Consider the following 19,517-nt stretch of genomic DNA (forward strand, 5'->3'; position numbering starts at 1 on the left):
GTGCTTTAAGGAATCCAGTCTAGGAACAGGACCTTTCTTTTCCAGGGGAAAAGATAAGCACAAGAGTCCAAAGGAGCTTCTGCCCTATGAATCATGTGTACACTGGACAACACAGGATATATGAGCCATTAGATGATCTTCTGATTCAGATATACAAAATTTTGTGTGTATATGTGTATGTGTATACACTACAAACATATCCCTACACACTGAGAACACAGAGTATCTATATTTCTTTAAATAAAACTCACTGTGAATCCTTATGAAATAATGCTCTGACAGTGCTGTCATCCTTATGCATGTTTTTGTTTTATATGTCAGTATTTTAATTACCCACCACATATTTTTCTAGCACAAAATTGTTTCTATAACCTTCAGCAAACAGATGTACCAGTCACAGAAATTAATGCTAACACTGTGCATACATGAGATGAAAAAAAAAAGCACAAAAATTCTTTGAAAGATGTTCTTAAACAGCAAATTCACATATATAATGCAACAAATTAAGAAAAATATTTTTCAGGAAAAAAACCCACAATGTTGAAACTGAAAACATCAGTATTTGTGAAAGATTTTTCATAATTCATATAAAAATTATTGCAGAGCTCCTGTATGTTCCTTGTAAAACATATTGCTACCACACATATATAGACAAAAGCAATTTCTTATCAGATCAAAATAATGAGATACAGCTAAAGAAAGTACTTAGAAGTGAGGCATCTTCAGAATTTAGTGTTGTCATACTGTCTTAAATTTCATGACTATGAATTGCTTTCCCATGTTTTCCATGGTCCTTTCATTCCAAAAGATAAAAGGCAGAAAGGAAGTATGAAACCAGTCTATGCCTTGCAGGCATTCCTAAGGTCATTAGATTTTGGCTGATTTTCAGAAAAACAGCAAGAGTTATTTCGGATGAGTGACCTTCATTTGTCATCAAATTAAGATTTTTTTTTCTTCCATAAAGACAAAAATTTCCATTTTCCATACAGACAAGCAATCTCAGTTTAAAAGGTCTAAAATCAGTATGAAACAAGGAGATCACTTGGAAAGCTTTCAGGTTTTCCCAAGTTATTTATTCTGGCAAAATCATGGTAATTGAAATTGCAATCTGGATGGTTAGCACCTAAGCTGCTTATTGCAAAAGATACAGGCAGATTCCAACAGATTTGCAGCTTTTTCTTCATATGGAGTTAACATTTTTACTCTCATTAAAGAGAATAGCTGCTAATCTCCAACCTTGCTGGAAGCCCAGCAGTTTTCCTAACCTGTCTTTCACTAATCCACCTGACTCTTCAGAAATTAAGAAAACAGGCTGTGCCTGTGCCTCTGTGGCAAAGTGGAAAACACACTTATTCTGCAGGAGATCTGTGAGATTCAGTGCTCCACTCCTACCCTGCCAGCAAGTGCTCCTCTGTAACAGTGTCTACCCAGCTGATTCCCATGGATGACTACTGCCAAAAGAAAGTGATAAAGAATAAGAATCAATCCCTGCTTCTGCTGCAAGCCACATTAAGAACCTTGTCACTAGGAGCAGCACTGGTGGAAAAGTGTTTGCAGTAATTCTGCATCACCAGAACTCTTTCTGTGGATCCCACATTTGCAATTGGCCCCCTATCTCAGTACCTGGCAAAACTGGATCTTTGGCCTTTACACATAGACCAAGGGTTTAGCTACAGAAGCTTTTATACATTTTCTTGAAAACACACCAGGTCGAATTTTACCCTCATTAACAAGTGGAAAATATAGGGGAATGCCTCCAAGGCTTCAAAAAAAATAGAAATTTATATGGGGACATGGGCATACTGACAATGACGTACAATAATGCTTAAGGGCTATAAATGATGCAATTATGTAAAACCTGTAGTTGTTCCTTAATTTTCTGGGTGCTGTACAGCTATGTCCATGCTAACAAGCATTACAGCGAAATTGTAACAAACCTGATTAAAAAAAAAAATCTAGTGCTAATACCTGGGGTATTTACACCAGACCCATCATGGTGGGTGTTTCTTTGATTTGAAACTGATTTTGGACTGGACCAGGAATACACTCAAAGAGAATACAGCTGAAGAACCCTGAGACAAATTCTCAGTGTGGTTTAAACCATGGCAAAAGCAGCATTGATCAGATGTGCTTCAAAAGGCGGCTCCTTATCTGAACAAAAGCACTGATGGAGGCCTCTTCACTGGCCAAATTAGCAGGAACTACAGCCTTGTGACTGTGGCATGTTTACAACAACTGTGATACATTTATATATAGGCAAACTGAACTAAATTAACACAGATGCCTAATAACCACACTGTCGTTTTCCTGAAGATGGAAGAATACAAGAGAAACACTTTTGAACATTTAACAGATTTCCTTAATAAAAGAGGGAAATTATTTTCTCCACATAAATATGCTCAAGGAAGACAGTGCCTATTCCAGAAATATTGTTTTTGTTGAGAAATATATTGAAAAGGCAGTTAAATCTTACCCTTCAGTGGAAAGCACATATGAACTCATAATGGTTATGCAAAGAAAAATTTTACTCTGTTTGGCGGGTACATCTCATCACTGTATCTCACTGTTGCTAAAGGGAGCTTAGTCAGGAAGAAACAGCAGAGCTGAAAAATGTTGGAGCAAGTGAATCCCTGGATTTGATTTGTGCTGTGAGGATTATTAGCTGCCAACATGAAATGCCATGAGCTCCTAGGTTATCTTAATTGGACCAAAAGGATCCAATTCCCCATGCCTGCAAAAGGATGAACAGAATCGCTACTGTTTGATTTTTTCTTAGGAAACCTATTCTGTCCAAAAAAGGTAATTTTCTCCTTTGCCAATTTATAAAGTGCTTACAATAATTTTAGATAGTGAAAATCTAAAATTAAACCCTTTATGAACAACTCACAGCAAGTAATTGTCATTCATAAAAAGAATCCATAAAAATATCAAACTCTGCTCATGCATAGTTTATCACTTGGGGGAAAAAAAAAACGGTTAAATTCACTGAACATGTCACCCTGCAATAGGCCAACGAGTGCCATGTTTCTCCTGCTGTCATTTCAGTCTTTTGTTTTTTCTAATCTCATTTCACTTTTAAATCACTAAGAAATCTAAATGACAAATTGGCCTACCTCTCCATTTAAACATGGTGTGAATGAGGCATATTAATTCTCCACACCAAATGTAATCCATTTGTGTATCTCTTCCCTGACACTCCTGCCCTTCCATTATACTATACAGCTGTCTTTACCTAACTAGAGGAAAAACCATTTTTTAAATGTTGCACTACAGTAGTGGAATTTCATAAGGGCCTAGTTTGTAAAGCTTTCTCTTCATTTCTGCAAAAGTGATCAGAATTTGCAAGAGCCCCAAGAGCAAACAACATTAACGAAAGCACATACATGTTTTATTTTGTCAACATTTCTTGTCTTTCTATTAATCTTCCTTTGTAAGTGAAAAATAGGATATCTAAAAGTTGCAAGTAATTGCTGCCTCAGATGCACTGTTAGTGCAAGATACGTGTCTGACAAGATTTACTGCACTGAACAAGTTCAAGGAACGAGGAACTGCATCTCAAAACAGATAAAGATATGGATATAGATTTCCTCCCACCCACCTAGTTAAAGTCAAAGCTTTAAGGAGCTAAACTCCATACACAAAATATGCAAGCTTAAAGTATTCAATAACAGGACCCTTAAAACAAAGGGCAACTTTCTAACAGGAAGCAGTGCCGTTTCACTTAATTCCATGAAAAACAAGTTCTGAGAGAAACAAGCAGAAACCAGGACTCAGTTCTCCCCCAGATAAGCGAGCCTACTCACAACAAAGACATGCTTGCCTTACTTTGGCTCTCCTTGCATCCTTGTGAATCATGGAGAGCTTCCAAAAGAGACTGCATAACCAGATGGCTGAAGAGGTGACAGATGGGAATTTGAACCATCAGGCAGATAATAGAATTAACCACAATTTCATACTGCCTCAAAGACTGATGAACCACCAGACCATCAAGCAGAGGAGGAGATTCCTCAAAAATCAAGAGATTCCTACCAAAAGTCACTTTGTAAAACATAAAGCTCTGAACAGGAAAGTAAGCAGCAGTCACAGTTCTGTTCAAGGAAGGGCTGAGGAATCAACATGCAGGACAAGATTCAGAGACTTAGCTCCGAACATGTCATCCTGAGATCACAAGGTACACACTAACATCCCAGGGAGAAACAGGTTAAAAACCCTCCAGCTAAACACCACAGTCTGGAAGCAGATCATCGTCCATTTTTGGGTGATTTTAGAGGGCTCTGGATGGTATTTCAAGTCTACATAATCTTCATTACAGTTTTTTCACTGGGTCCAACATCAGCATAAGTAAGCATAAGGTTTCAGCATAAGTATTTAGAATGGTAGTGGTAGAATTTGAACCTATATATCTGTCTTCTGCTCAACTTTCTGGTTTTTCTTCCTCAAGGACTTGTTTCCTCCCAACCACCTTTCTGTCTGCTGATTTCATGAGCACTCTTCTACCTGAATATTTCACAATGCAAGTAATTTCATGAAAGAGATATATTTTTTTGCAGATCCTAAATATTAATTACTAAATATTAAGAAAAAAGCCCCTGCTGAAGCACTTGATTTCACAGAGAGAAGCTACATAATCAAATTGCCTCTTGTCATGTGCAGTATACACTATTTCTTCCCATCTGGAATTGTGCTAACACACAGAAATGCATTAGTCTTTTCCTAAGTTTATAATGGCCTTTAAATTAACACACTAGATTTTGAAAGCTGTTTTTTAAAAATTATGCTTGAAATCTACTCTGCAGATCTCATGAATCAACTTGATCATCTCCCTTACTTCTCCCCTTCCCTGCTTGTTTTCTCATCTGCTGTACTGTTATGCCCTACTCCTCAAATAAGGGCCTGTCATTACCTGACTGCAGGGTCATTCAGAGTTCAACAAAATCAAAATTTGACCTCCAATATGCATCTTTTCTTCAAAAGGAGAAACTCCACTTTATTCAAGTGCATGTGTTTTTGCTGAAATGACTGAATCAGCACTACAAAAAGATTTTACACCAAAAGCATAAGTAGTTAAACAGAAAATACATTTCAACTATATCATCAATAACAAAAATACCACAAGATATATTCGCAATCAATACACAAAGCACTTATGATCCACTAGTGGTAATTTCAATTACCCAATTTTCTTTTCTTAGTGATTTCCACGTGAAAATCCATGAGACTAACTTCTCACAATCCATTCACTTTGTCATGTCCAATATACAGCTGCTCCCTTCAGGGAGATTATCCACATGCAGACCAAGGAAGGCTATTTCTGAGGCTGTGCCTCAAGCCATGGCAAGTTCCAGGATAAAGTAAATATGAAGAAAATCTCAGGCACAGGGCAACTTAGGAAAAGGGGGATCCAACTGTATGATTTAGAAAGCCTATCCTGTGAATCTTTTAACAAAAATAAATTAAATTAGGTGCCAAAACAACTCCGCATGGCCAAAACTTACGTTGTATCTCAGAAGAAGAAACCTTGCCTCCTAATGGACTCCAGGAGAAATTAGTTGTACAGGGAAGAGACTGTAAAGGTCAGCATTGATGACATGACATTTTTTCAGCATTTTGGAAACAACTGGTGACACTAGAAGCACAAGTGATTCACTGAAGTGACCAAGAGGCTCCCCTTAGACTAGAATATATTGCACAATGGTTTATCTGACTAATGTGCTTTTTCTGGAATTGAGTGTGCCCTGTCACATTCCTGTTCATGCTGCTAAATGCAGAGTGAAGAAACTGTCAGCAATCCATGAGGAAAGGAAGGAAAAAACTTCCCTATACATAAACTTAAAGACAAAATAACTGTCACCACAAGATGTTTATGATCCCTGCTCTGCTGCTATTTCCAATGGTATTTCCAATACCATTTAGGTGAGGGCCATTCCTCTCAGCCAGTGCTGTCATATCAACTAAAAGACATGAATAGCTAGGATGAAAAGCTTTAAGAAACACCACAGGAAAACAAATTTTCCTCATCACAACCAGATATGCTAACCCAGTCTTAGCACAAACACGAGAAAACCACCCTCCTTTTTCTATTTCTCATAAAGAAAAATGGTGCATATGTGCACAACTACAATACAATCATTTATTTGTTTTTTGTTTCAGATTGGAGGTTGTGAATTTTAAAAAGAAAACATACCATGGTTCACAAATTAATGAAGTGCATGGACCTGTCCTGAGAAACAGAAACTACAGTCCATTCTGGACTGGTAATAAAAACATGTCTTCCTTTTTCTTCAGCTCTCTGCAAACTGATTAAGTAAGACAACTTTTCAGCTATGAAAAATTAACAGGCTTTTGATTCGGCTACTTTTTTCCTAGATGTATTACAGTCATTGTGATACATCTGATAATGACAACAACAAAAAAATAGCATTATCCCTGACATGCAGAAAAATGCATTTTTGACTGGCTTGAGAAATTTTGCAAAACAGGCCTCATTATCAACCATATTAAGTTTAATGGTGGTTGTTCAAAGAACATCTCCACTGATACTGAGCCTAAGGGTACAACCTATCAAAATTTTTCAAATTTCTCAAGTAAATAAGAGTCTGGTTGAAAAGCTTGCATACACATACAAAAGGTCCATCCTTGAACCAAGCGCCAAGTCTTGCAAAAAAACCCCCTGAAAAGTTATAATAAAATTCAGTGGGCTGAGAAGACAAATAAAAGATTGGGATTCACTTTTCAAATGAAAACAAGTTCTACATTTAGTGACTTGGGCAACAGTTAGGACTAATCTACATAAGCCATTTACAGAACTTTATTTTATATATATATATATATATATATATAGTATGTGTGTGTGCATATATATATATATATATATATGTATACACATTCAACACATTTATTTATTTATTTGTGTAGCTTTTACTACAACACAGTTAAGCCCATATGCAGACCCATGCTGAAGTGGTTTTTTTTTCAGGTTTTGGGTAGCTCATATTGTTAACAATTATTAAATGACTTGTTATATATGTACTGCATGTAATACACTGGATCTTCAATACATGCACGCTGAGTAGTTCAGAAATATAAGACAACTCAGAAGCTGTTGTACCTGTGCACACCTCTGTAGATACATTTCAATAACATGATTTACCACTATTGCTATTTCTTTGCATTTCTATAAGGCAGAGAGAACCCAAGCCTGGTCCTAATATATAAGCTCATGCACAAACACAGCTGGACTTTAATGAACCTTAAATTATTATGACAGACAATGGTCAAACAAGTGGAAATGTGCATTTTTTCTTAGTAAGTATAAAAAAGGAGTGCATAGCCCTTAGTTTTGTTAGTAATGGCTTATATCTTTTGCTACAAAAAAACCCACAAAATACCTGCAATATTACCTTTCTTCTTTTTAGAAATAAGATCTTTGTAGTGTTTCACCAGGTTAAAGCATACTGTGAAACTGCATGAGGTGGCATCATGAACTTCCTCATCTTCTGTTTACATTTCCACACAAATTCTTCCCAGCAAAGAAAAGTGAGAAGTTTTGGGTAACTATATGCAGAAACTAAACCTGATTGACACTTTGTGGATGAGAGCCAATGCTGGCTCACAAGTCTGGTGAGGGAGAAAAAAGGAAATACTTGTTTTCAGTTCTGTTAGACTTACAGGATAGTACATTTTCATTTACCACTGAACTAAGTAACTCAAGCGTTCCCAGCTGTGTACTCTAAATTTGGATGTTGCCCCAGAAGTGGCTAGATTGATCTCATTTCCAGGGTAAAATGCTCACCCTTGAGTTGTATGCTTCACACCAAGGGCATCAGATTGTCAGAGGCCTGGACTTCTGAACTTAGGAGAACTCTTGGTGCTGCTTTTTCTTTCCCAAAGCTTATTTTACTGCTTATTCTGCCCAACCACCCTTTTGTATCATTCCAATCCTTGTGAGGAGTGACTGAACTAACAGCCCATACACATTCACAGTGTGGAGGTGTTTGGCAGTAGAAAATCACAGATAAATGATGCCCCACTAGAGACAATGTTCTCCAGGCACCATCCACTGTATTCCTGAAGTAATGCCAGCCCTAAGGGACACTGAATCAAGACCATAAATTTATTTCATCTAAGTCATTGAAAAATTGCATAGAGGGACCAAAGCTGGATTTGAACCGATCACTTAAGGAGGAAAAGCTCTATATCCCATTATATTGAGCTATCTGGCACTCTACTTCATTCTCTGCTCCATGAAGATGGGCCCACTCTGTCCTCTAGCAGAGTATTGTTGTTTTTTTTAAAATCTCCAGCCAGAGGCAAAGACAAACATTTGGTTCCTTTGTAGGATTACTCTTTTTAAATATGAGAAGTATCTCTTCAGATTGAGATATGCTAACTTCTCTGCAGCAAAGGTTCTTGTGTCCTGTGGCCTGCCTAGCAGTTTATTACTGAAAAATAGTGACAGACAGCAATCAAGGGAAAGGCACTCAGACTGTAACAGGGAGAAACTCCTCTTAAGAATGCTAAATCCTTTTTATTAGGGACTAACCTGCATACTTCTAAATCATCAGACCAGTCATCATACAGCACTGGAGGCTTCTGAACAGCATGAGGAACAGTGGGCCCTGCCCCAGCAGAGGCTCCGTGATCTGGGACTGCCAGAGCATCGCTGCCAGACCCTGCCTCTGCAAAGGAGTTCTTCATGTGCCTAAGGAAAGGTGCAGGTTGCCGATCTCTGTGGTAGCTTTTCCCTTTGCTTTTCCCACATTTTCTTGAGGAAATCCTTGCTTCCTGAGATGATTCTGAAGACTGTGATTCCTTAAGCCTTGGAATCCTTCGGCGGTGATTTAATGTAGGATTCTCAGGGTCAGACACCTCTTGTTTCTCTTTTCCCATTGTCCCCAAGGTGACAAGTTCAAAAGCATTATTGTTTAAGGACTTATCTTGGTTACTGCATGATCTGTTGTTTCTTCTCCCTCTCCTGGCCATCCTGGCCTTTTCTCTTGCTCTCCTCCTAGCCTGAGCCCACTGACTCTCATCCGAAGATGATGATGAATCAGATGTGTTCCAGCTGGATCTCGGACGCTCAGGATGCAATTTACAGTTTCTCCCCTTTCCTTGCTTTTCTGTGTGCTCACCATTGTCTCCAGTCTCTTTTTTCTGCCTAAACCTCCGTTTTATGTGTTTCTTACCACCAGGTTCCCTATTAGAAGGGGCCAGCACCATGACAGGGGTTGCATGTTCAAGCTCATCTTCTGACAAATCATGCAAGGTAGTAGATCTAGACAAAGCAGTAAGCAAAGGAAAGGGATGGAAATGGCAAGGGTGAGTGGAAAGAGAAGTCACACATACACACACACACACACACACACACAAAAAAAAAAAAAAAAAAAGGATGAGAATGAGAACATGAATTTTAATAGAAAAACATGAGACTAAAAAGCAAAAACCAAAACCAAAACAAAGAGATAAAAAGAAAACTAGCCTATGTCAATTATGAATAAAGTCAAGCAGAAGCAAGAGTTACATAATATTTAATAAAAACAACTAACAAGTATTAGCCAGATGAGAGCATATTTTTCTCAGCACATACCTACAAATATCCTGAGTGGAGGGGCAGACAGACAACCGAGATTGACTCCTGGGAGCTGTTCCTGTTGTAGGACTGCTTGCCTGTTGAAATAAGTTAGACAGTTTGGAATCTTTGTCCAAGAAATACATTGCAGATATTTTACTGCTTTGCCACATGATCACAAAATTAAAACAACAGTTTCTGCTGTTCATAGCGCACTGTTGAACACACAGAAGCTCACAAAATACAGGAAGCTTGAACAAAAGTGAAACCTATTTGTGGAACTAAGTACGACTGAAGTGTTTGAGCTGTCATTCGCTCATGACTACTTTTTGTCGCTGTTTGAGGAAGCAGCTTTCAGCATTTGAATTTTCATTTGGCTCTACTGTAAATGTCTGAAGAGAAAAAGCACTGGTTTTCTTTCGTGCAGTCAAACAACCATGATGATTCCTTTCCAAATCATGTGAAGTGCATTTGCAATACACTGAATGATGAAGAACCCAAAGCTAACTTATGTTGAGTGGACTGATGAAACAGCAGGAAGATTGAAGTGTGTTTTAAAAGGTTTTCAAGGCAATCAGATCTTCTAGATGAGCTGAAAATGTTAAACTGAGGCGAGACTGAAAAATCCAAAGTGCAGGCTACATCTCTACAGAGTTGATTAAATTCTCAAACAGCAGAAGAGATATAAAACATGTTTAGTATGTGACATTTTGCTCATAAGGTTGTTGCTACAAATTGCAGATTCAGTTACCCAATACTTTCACTGAAAACATATTTTGATGATGTTAACAGCAAACCATTTCAATCTGCCTTGCTATCTACTGGCAGCAGAACTGTATGGAAACCAAATGTAAATCCAAGGTGTTGTGATTCTTCAGGATCCCTCACAAGACAGGGTATTGTGGGAAGTGGGCTCAATACAAATCATTCATAAGGCTATGACCTTCCTGTAGTTGACCTGGTGCTTTTACTATGCAACCCCATCCATCCCATTGTGATCACCACTTCCAAATGCAGACAAAATACCACATGCCTCAGAATTCCACAAGATCGTGCATAAGATGCAAGAGAAGGATGACTATTAAGCAACAATACAAAGTACAAATCATACAAAGATGTAAAGCCTGTTATTCAAATCTTTTGTACTAGCAAATCAAATTCAGTCAGATAATTGAAATTATTTCTAGCTCAACTTTCATAGACATTTCTGTGATATTAAAAAGGTGTTTGAAAATTAGTAGTACAAGCAAAAATAATTACAAACAGCAAGTACCTGCCAACACTTCACTTGTAGCCGAGGTTCTCAGTATCCATCCTATTTAACGCATACATATTTTGGAAACATCAGTCACCACCATGTAGATTTTTTGCTTTTATATGGATACCAGCTGAGACTGAAGAATAGTGTTTTAGCATGAAAACAATCTTCTAGCTCCTGCAATTCAAGTACAGTAGTTTCACGAATACAAGCCGCACGGACTATAAGCCGCACCCCCGGTGCCTCGACAATGTTGCTGTCTTTGTCAATAGATAAGCCGCACCCCGAATATTAGCCGCACTTTCGTTCGTAGCAAGAATCCGTGCACAGCTTTCACAAATTGGCCAATTAGTAACAGGATCGCGGCAGAGCGGGGTTTACTGGCTCGGGGCGGGGCCAGGAAGGCTCGGCCCGCTCATGGTTGCCGACGGGGCCGGTCGGGTGGTGCTGCACCCGCCGCTGGGCTCACTGGCCCCCCTCTCCCATCAGCACCGCCTCGCTGCCGCATTTGCTCGTCCTGCCGGCGGGTTGCCGCTGCCGCCGCTGACAGGCACGCCGGCCGCCCTGCTGCTGCGTTTACTCGCCCTGCCGGCGGGCCGACCCCCGCCGCTGCTGCGAGGCACGCCGGCCGCCCTGCTGCTGCGTTTACTCGCCCTGCCGGTGGGCCGGCCGCCCTGCTGCTGCGTTTGCTTGCCCTGGCCGGCACTGTAGGCCCCCGCACCGCCGGGCACCCCCACGCTGCTGGCCCCGATTCTGCTGGGCTTCCCCCGCTGCCAGGCAGCCCCACCCGCCCGGCTTCCTGCTTCTGCCATGCTCCCCTGCACTGCTAGCCCCAGTTCTCCCGGGCTCCCCCGCCCTGCTGGCCCGGGCTCTGCCGCCCCCCCTGCCCCACCCTGCTGGCTCAGGCTCAGCCACCCGCCCCCCACACTGCTGGCCCCGCCTCTGCCAGGCTTTCCCACCTCAGCCGGGGCCGGCCGGGCTCCAGCTTGGCTTGGGGCTGCCGCGGGCTCTCACTTCCGTGTTGGCAGCTTTTAGAATATTGTCCATGTATTAGCCGTCCTCGAATATTAGCCGCACTTCCGGGTTTCCACCAAACTTTTGGTCAAATTGGTGCGGCTTGTATTCGTGAAATTACTGTAACCATTTTTACCTATTGATTAATATTGCAAAAATACACCAAACCCATTAACAATATTACAAATTCTTTACTTCTAGTTCCATGAATGAATCTGAGATACAATAACTAAGCCATAATGAGAAATTAAATTGACAAAGCAATTGCTAAATTCATTGACACAATCCTTGTTTTCTAAGTTTTTGCCATGTCTGGATTCACCAGTCAAAGGAAGAACATCAGTATGTCTATATGCAGTGTCTTGCTGGAAGAAAAAGACAAGTATCTGTGAGAGAAATTGTGTTCCATATCTCCTTTTCTACAAAAGCTGTATTTCAATAACATATATTGTGACAGAGTACGAGTTTTTTGTACACATGTATTAGGAATATGTTAGATGCATGGTTGGGTACATAATCTACATCTCAGCCTGTGAGATTAGCATTAAGTAATTAGGCATCTCTTAAGCCACTTAATGAGGAAAAATGCAGACATCAGCACCAATAACTAATGTTATTGGGTTACATGCTGCTGCTACATGAAAAAAACATCCCTTCAGAATAAGACCCAGCTGAAGAACTGGTGAAGACATCCAGTCCCAGAGTTGAGTGTGGAATCCTGAATTCACCCCTCATTATAAAATCATTTTTTTTCTCCCCTCACAGCTCCAGGAGTGTTACCACAGCTTCTTTCAAGATCTCTGTAATAGAGGGGTTTGGCCTAATCTTAAATTGTGGTCAGATCATCTCCATGCAGTAAAAGGAATTTTTACATCACCTTGCCACAAGCAGGATTTGAAGGGATAAAGAGATTGGCTAAGCTGGCCCATCAACCATACATACATGGTCTGCACAAGTTCAAGAAACTTTCAGGAGCTATTAAAGCAGGAAGCCAGCTAGACAGCTCTTAAGAGAGCTGAAATAAAGCCAAAACCTAAACAAACTCATTGAAAATCTTTTACACTCATGATTTGGAACTGCAGACTGGTGGAAATCTAATTATTTTAAGATTAAAAATACATTATCAGTTTGACTACTTAAATCTTACATTTCACTTTCAACTGTCAAGAGATCTGGACTGTTTCAGCCCTGCCCAGTCAAATTTACTTTCTAGCTCCCCTGTGCAGGCATGATGCTATGTTTAGTTGTACATAACTCAGAGAAAAGTTTATTTCCTTCAAAACCAATTTATATAAATATTTTTTATTAAATGATTGCTTTTTGCTTGTTTGTCTAAGCCCTATTAGAGCAAACATGACAACTGGTAGGCAAAAAGCCAATGCACCACTTAAGTCTTCAAAAATAAAGCATGAAAATTTATACAAAAGATATTGATTCTTACCTGTGATCAAATATAATTAATTTGATTTCCACAACTTTGTAACACAAATTTTTAGCTATATTATCTTAATTTATATACATTTATTTATATTAAATTAGTTTTTCATGGTAAAATCATAGGTTCATAGAATACCAAGTTGGATGGGACCTCAAAGATCATCTAGTCCAACCTTTCTTGGCTAAAGCACAGTGTGGACAACATGTCCCATTACCCTGTCCAGCTGAATCTTAAAAGTGTTCGACTTTGTGGGAAAAAAAAATGAACTGATGGAGTGATTTCTAAAATCAAAAAGGTTAGTGTTTCTGATACTAATTTTCTGATGTTGATTTGTGTACCTCACAGGAAATGGAGGCTCTTATTTTGTAAATAGGTCCAGTCTTTGTAAATTAAATGGGAGTGGAAGGACTTGCTAATGTCATGTCTGTCCTTGACACCACATATCATATGAATATAATAATTCACAGTTAGATGAGCTGTTTTTAAGAACCTGTAAATTTCAGCTCAACTGGATGCCTGCCCGCAAATCCCTTTACATTTTCATCCTACCCTGTTCTGACAGCAGTAACTGTATCTGCTTTCTGCTACCAGCACTGACTCTAGGTTTATTCCAATTCTTTTGCAATATTCCCTCTTTGCCATCTCTTCTCCAAGTCATACATCCCAAACTAATTTTAAAAATTTAAATAATTATATCTCTTGAATCCAGTCTGAGAGCAAAGATACCTAAAGGGGCATTTGCTTGAGTAGTGTATTTACAGAGAGAATTGTGTATTTTCAAGGCACATCTGACAAACCAGAACATGATAATTTGAATATATTCTGCTCACGTCCTATCAGTCCAGCTCTTTTGGGAATGTATATGCAACAGATGTTGGAAGCAGTCTAAAGCAGACAGATCTTATTGCTATAATTGCTGTCACATTGCTATAATGCTATGCAGCACACTGAATATTTTGAGATACTGTATTTAGTGAATAGAGGGATCAGATTGATGCTGAAGACTCCTGTTCCACCTGGGAGGCAGAAAAACAATAATTTTTAAAAATAGTATTCCTTGAATGAATGTCTTCTTTGGACATATATATTGTACAGCTCACTGGAATGGGAAAACCAAACAAGCACAGTACGAATTTTGTCATTAAAAAATTACAGTAATTTCATTATTATAAGCTGCACCACTTTGACTAAAATTTTGGTCCAAACCCGGAAGTGTGGCTTATAATCAGGTGTGGCCAATATATTGATAAGATTCAGAAATTTGCCAACCCAGAAGTACGAGCCCACAAGTCCCCAAGCTGAGCCGGAGCCCGCCCGGCCCCGGAGGGGGTGCGGCGGGGCGGATCTGAGCCTGCATGGCCCCGTCGGGGGAAAAGCAGGGCTGATCTGAGCCCGCACAGCAGCGGCGGGGGGCGACGGGGCTGATCCGAGCCCGCATGGCCCCAGCGGGGGAAAAGCGGGGCCGATCCAAGCCTGCCCAGCCCCGAGCCGAGCCAGTAAACTCCGCGATCCCGCAATTCTGTTACTAATTAGCAACTTTGTGAAAGTTGTGCGAGCAGCCTCGCTGCAAACGAAAGTGCGGCTTATAATCAGGTGCAGCTTATATATGGATGAAGACCTAAACGTTGCCAACACCTGGAGGTGCGGCTTATAATCGTGAAATTACTGTACACCAGTAGCAGAATTAAATGTGGTAATTCAAAATAAAGCTGTCTCACAATTAATTTATAAGCAAAGCAGCTCATTTCTGTATACCATCAATACAAGAAAGAGGTATATCTAAGGGATAATGCCAACTCCAGCTGATCAGGTTTGGCATTTCAAATATTGTCAGAGAGAGAGATTCCCCAGTCACCACCTTCTGCTGTCTCGGCCAGTTTAGATGAACTCTCTCGTCAAGGATATGCAATTCATTTAACAGATATGACAGGGCACTCATACATAATTATTTTTGGTATGTTGATAGTGTGCTTTTCAAGCAGAATACTGGTAAATACAGAGTTTTCAAGATAAGTGAGGAGACAATCACCCAACACAAGTGGACTTCAGTGTCACACACATTTGTCTATGTTAGAAAAACAGCAAAGGCAGAAGTGAGGGACAGAAATAAGTTCGACTGGTGAAAACAGTAAGAATTTCAAATCAAGACTGCCTTTACTCAGGTGTTTAGGATCTGATAGAAGTTTCCAGACAAAAATAAATTTAAAAAAATAACACAAATAAAACAAAACAGAAAAAAAAATGTCCTTAGAGGCCATCTATAGCTTAACCTGCACATTGAAACTAATGCAAGAACATGAGTCAAGCTGTGATCTTCTTAGGAACATAGAAAGGATCTGCTTTGGCCCAACAGAAAAGCTGAGTAAAAGCAGATTCCAGAAGTGCAAAGGAAGAACATAGGAAGGGAGCGAAGCTTTAAATTAACAAACCAGATGATGTAATGGACAGCTTATATAAATGGCCTCACAGCTGTCACCATAAAAGCTAATGAATCCTCTCCTGTCTCTATTCTGAATAGAGGCATTTCCAAAAGTTGGTTAACTTTCAACACTGCTGAAGTAGAAAGCTGCAGACAATTGACAGGGATAGGGCAGACAGGGAACATGTCAAATGCTTTTATTCTCCTACTGAGCTTGCTCTAATAGCAGCGATGCATCACAGAATACTCTAGATCCCACCAGCCATTAGTTAAAAAGCTGAAACTCTATCCTATTTGAAATACAGCACACAAAGGAATGGATACCTTAGAAGATTAGAGTAGTTTGTATGGCAATAAACTCAGCGAGAGACCCAGTCTGTGCATTTTAATCTGAAAATTTCTGCTTTGTAAACAACGCAACATTCTGTGGAAAGCATCCACCTTTATGAACTTTTACATGGACATTTCCTCAGGTCTAAAAAGTTCCAAAATATGATGAAGGTGACCCAAGACGGGTGTTATTTTACAAGCTCAGTCTTGATGGCAACTAAAATTTGTGTGCATGGGTTTGGGGGAGAGGGTTTTGGGGTTTTGGTTTGTTGGGCTGCTTTTTTTTACTCTATTTGTTTCTTTATGATAGAGTTCCTGCTTTGTGCTCAGATTTCAAAGCTGTTTCAATCTGATTGATACCTTCATTTACAGCAACTGTTACATTAATTGGTAACTGAATTTCTGTTAAATTATCTTTCACAGATTTTCTCTTTTTTATAAATTATTCCTTGCACAGTTCTTCTCCAAACCTTTTCTTCCTCTCCTTTCCTCCGTCCCCTCCTTTCACCTGCCTCTGAAGAGAAGGAATTAAGGGAAAAGTAACACACAAAGAAGAAGCAGAAAAATCTTTAGGATTCTCCCAAACAATACCATTCAGTATCTTTGAAAGTCAGTATGATCATGTTATAAAGTGCTTTGAAATCTGAAATCAAAATTGCAAATGGCAAATCCATACTATCATTAAAAAATGAAGAAAATGAGCAATTACAGTTTTAACTTGTAGATTCAATCAGCTTGTTTAAGTTGTTTTCTCCTGCCTTACTGATCTATGTTAATCTTTATTTTCAAGGTACAGATTCATCTAAAAAAATCCACTTTTTCTACAGGCATAGAAGCACTGCTAGCTAAGCTTTGCATTATCACATAGATTATAGTATGCAAAAGTCTTTGTATCATAGCAACATGGTATTTTTCATTCATGATTCACTTCAAGGATGCATCTTTCTAGTCATTATCACTTTCTCAATAAATATGTTTCATACTTCTTTAAAAAAATGTAGGCAATTGGAACAAAGAATGTGCCAGGTTTTATACAAAAGGTGCAGAGCCATGAGACCAGCAGATTTTGACTGTCTAAAGGGAACTAAATGGAAATCTAGCCTATAGGAAAGGTGAAGTACAAAACCCATATTTTCTTTGTTACTGGATTTTGCGACACTTTATTTCTAAAGGTGGGCAGTACTGCGAGAACTATTTAGAATTTCTGCTCCAAAGAGGGCATCTGTTTTCACACATGCCTCTATCGGCAAGACAGAAACCCTCAAAACACTCTTATATCCTGAACAGCTTTCACTCAGATGACATTCCTGCCATGCTCTCACAAGTGCATATGCATGTGAGTGCACACACACACCATACTCTTCCTTTGATCTGGTGGACTGTGCAGGAGACAGACTGGATAAAATCCCATCTGGGAGGATATCATTCTTATACTTGAACAAATCCATTCTGCTGCATATTTGATGTCTGTTTATTCCAGCCTTAAGAGAAGAGAGAAGCCTAAATGTGCCAAAGCAAAAGAGTTGTAGTAAGAATATTGTAATGACTAAACCAAAAGAAATAAAACCCTTAGAATGCATCCTTGTGAAAAATAGGAAATACCTTATTTTTATGAAATGCAATAAACATAAAATTGCATGATCCTTCCCAATTTTTCACCACTGTAGAAACAAAGTTTGCTTAATTGAATTTGTTTCCACGATAAATATGTGAAATGTGCCTCTGAGTGCCATAGGGAAAAAACAAATGCCATGCAAAGATTTCCAGAGTATATATGTGTATCTGTATATCTGTAACAGGTATGTTACAGATCATAAGTATTATTTATAATTGTGGAAATAATTAAAATAATTATAAAAAATAAGCATATGTAATATGTAATGCATGCTCCATTTACTGAAAACAAATCAAAGCTGCTGCTGTATGATATTAGCTATCACAGGATAGGACTGAATTCTGTGGTAACAGAAATTAAAATCATATACATGCATTACACACTGAGTGAGCTTGTATAAAGACATAAAAATTGTGACACAACACATTCCACACAAATATGCAGTTTTATCTGGATGTGTCAATGTGACACATTTGGGTATACTCAGAATAGTTAGCAAGAACTGTGATTGAATAAATCAGAATCTGTAAAATTGTACGCATTCTTGTACAGATACGATCACACATTTTTATGTATACCCTCTCATTAGAACAGCAGTTTATAACAGGTCCAAAAAAAAAGTGTATCCAAGAGTAAACTGAAATTGAATTATTTTCTGATGGTTGTCCCCATGTTTTTAATACTGTCATATATTCATGAAATTTTATTCAGAAGTTTAATTTTTGGGCAGACTTAGGTAAATTCTGCTGTCATGCCTTTGGTAAGTTTATTGTAAATGAAGAATAAATTGTATGGACAAATCACAAAGTATTCTCTAAACACTGAAATCAAACATTCATATCTAGGAAGTTAAAAAAGTACAGAAATAGTTACTATAGTTACAATGGATCTAGTTCTAGTTTCTGGTTTTCTGCCTTGTTTTTTTGCATTCAAAACAAATTCTGTTTTGATGAACAAAATCTTTCAACTACCTTGTTTACTTTGCACTGTTGTTTTCAGTAAATGAGAGCTAATGCTAGGTTAGTCTTCAGCTTTCATAATAATGATTCTGTTTATGAGCAAGAAGAATGGTTTGATGACTAATGTAACATTTATGCTCATATTTTAATGCCAGTTTTGTATACATGGTATTACCTACTGTAAAAGCATTTATGAAGGCCGACATTTTATGCTTTACAAGAGCAAGGACTTATTTCTTGATTTGTTTTCTTTTTAAAAAGCCCTAAGTTTTTTCTCAGTTGCTCACTGCAGTAATCTAGAACCTACACTTGGAAGGGATGGAACTATATGGTTCCTTGAATAAAAAGTAACCACCAATCTGGAAGAGAATTTTCACTTGGGATTAGTGTGGAATTAGTGAAGAATAGTAACAACTATAGACCAGCTTGTAGCATCATAACTGCCTGTAGTAAAATACAAGGTGTCACACAACTGGTCTTTAGGATTCAGTCATGCAACAGGTAATCTTGGAAATGCTGCAATCCTGGTTCTGGAAAGCAAAGTCCACGATAAGAACTTCTTTTAAAAGAACACTTAAGTTCCTTTATGATTTTTTCACCATAAAACCTATCAGGAGATATTATGTGCTCTCTGTTGGTGTCACTGCCTAAGACATGGTGATGTTTGGCCATTACAAACACAGTGTGCAATAGTGAATTCTGCTTCAAACTGGGTGAACCATCCAAATTGCCATTCAGGACTCTTCATACATTCACCTTGTATTAAGAGAGGATGAAATATTTGAGAATATCAAAACTCATATGAAAGATTATTCAATTTCCATTAAAATTGAATGGTAATTTATAATTCAAAAGGATAAATAAATATTGTATTACTTATTACAGGATGTGATACACAGTTTGTGAAATGTATTTC

General features: G+C 38.6%; 1 protein-coding gene across 7 annotated transcripts in view; it reads right to left on the reverse strand.

The window, feature by feature from the left end:
• MARCHF1 (membrane associated ring-CH-type finger 1) overlaps nt 1–19,517 on the reverse strand; it is a 262,292-nt gene that overhangs the window by 27,245 nt on the left and 215,530 nt on the right. For 6 of the 7 annotated variants that reach the window (XM_033061054.1, XM_033061049.1, XM_033061052.1 and 3 more), the window contains one exon: nt 9,587–9,666. In XM_033061054.1, coding sequence (XP_032916945.1) covers nt 9,587–9,666 — 80 coding nt within the window. Of the gene's footprint in view, nt 1–8,542; nt 9,275–9,586; nt 9,667–19,517 lie in introns of all 7 variants that reach the window. The other variant, XM_042779312.1, reaches the window with a different exon arrangement.

The sequence above is a fragment of the Catharus ustulatus genome, chromosome 5 (assembly GCF_009819885.2).
Source record: "Catharus ustulatus isolate bCatUst1 chromosome 5, bCatUst1.pri.v2, whole genome shotgun sequence".
NCBI lineage: Eukaryota > Metazoa > Chordata > Aves > Passeriformes > Turdidae > Catharus > Catharus ustulatus.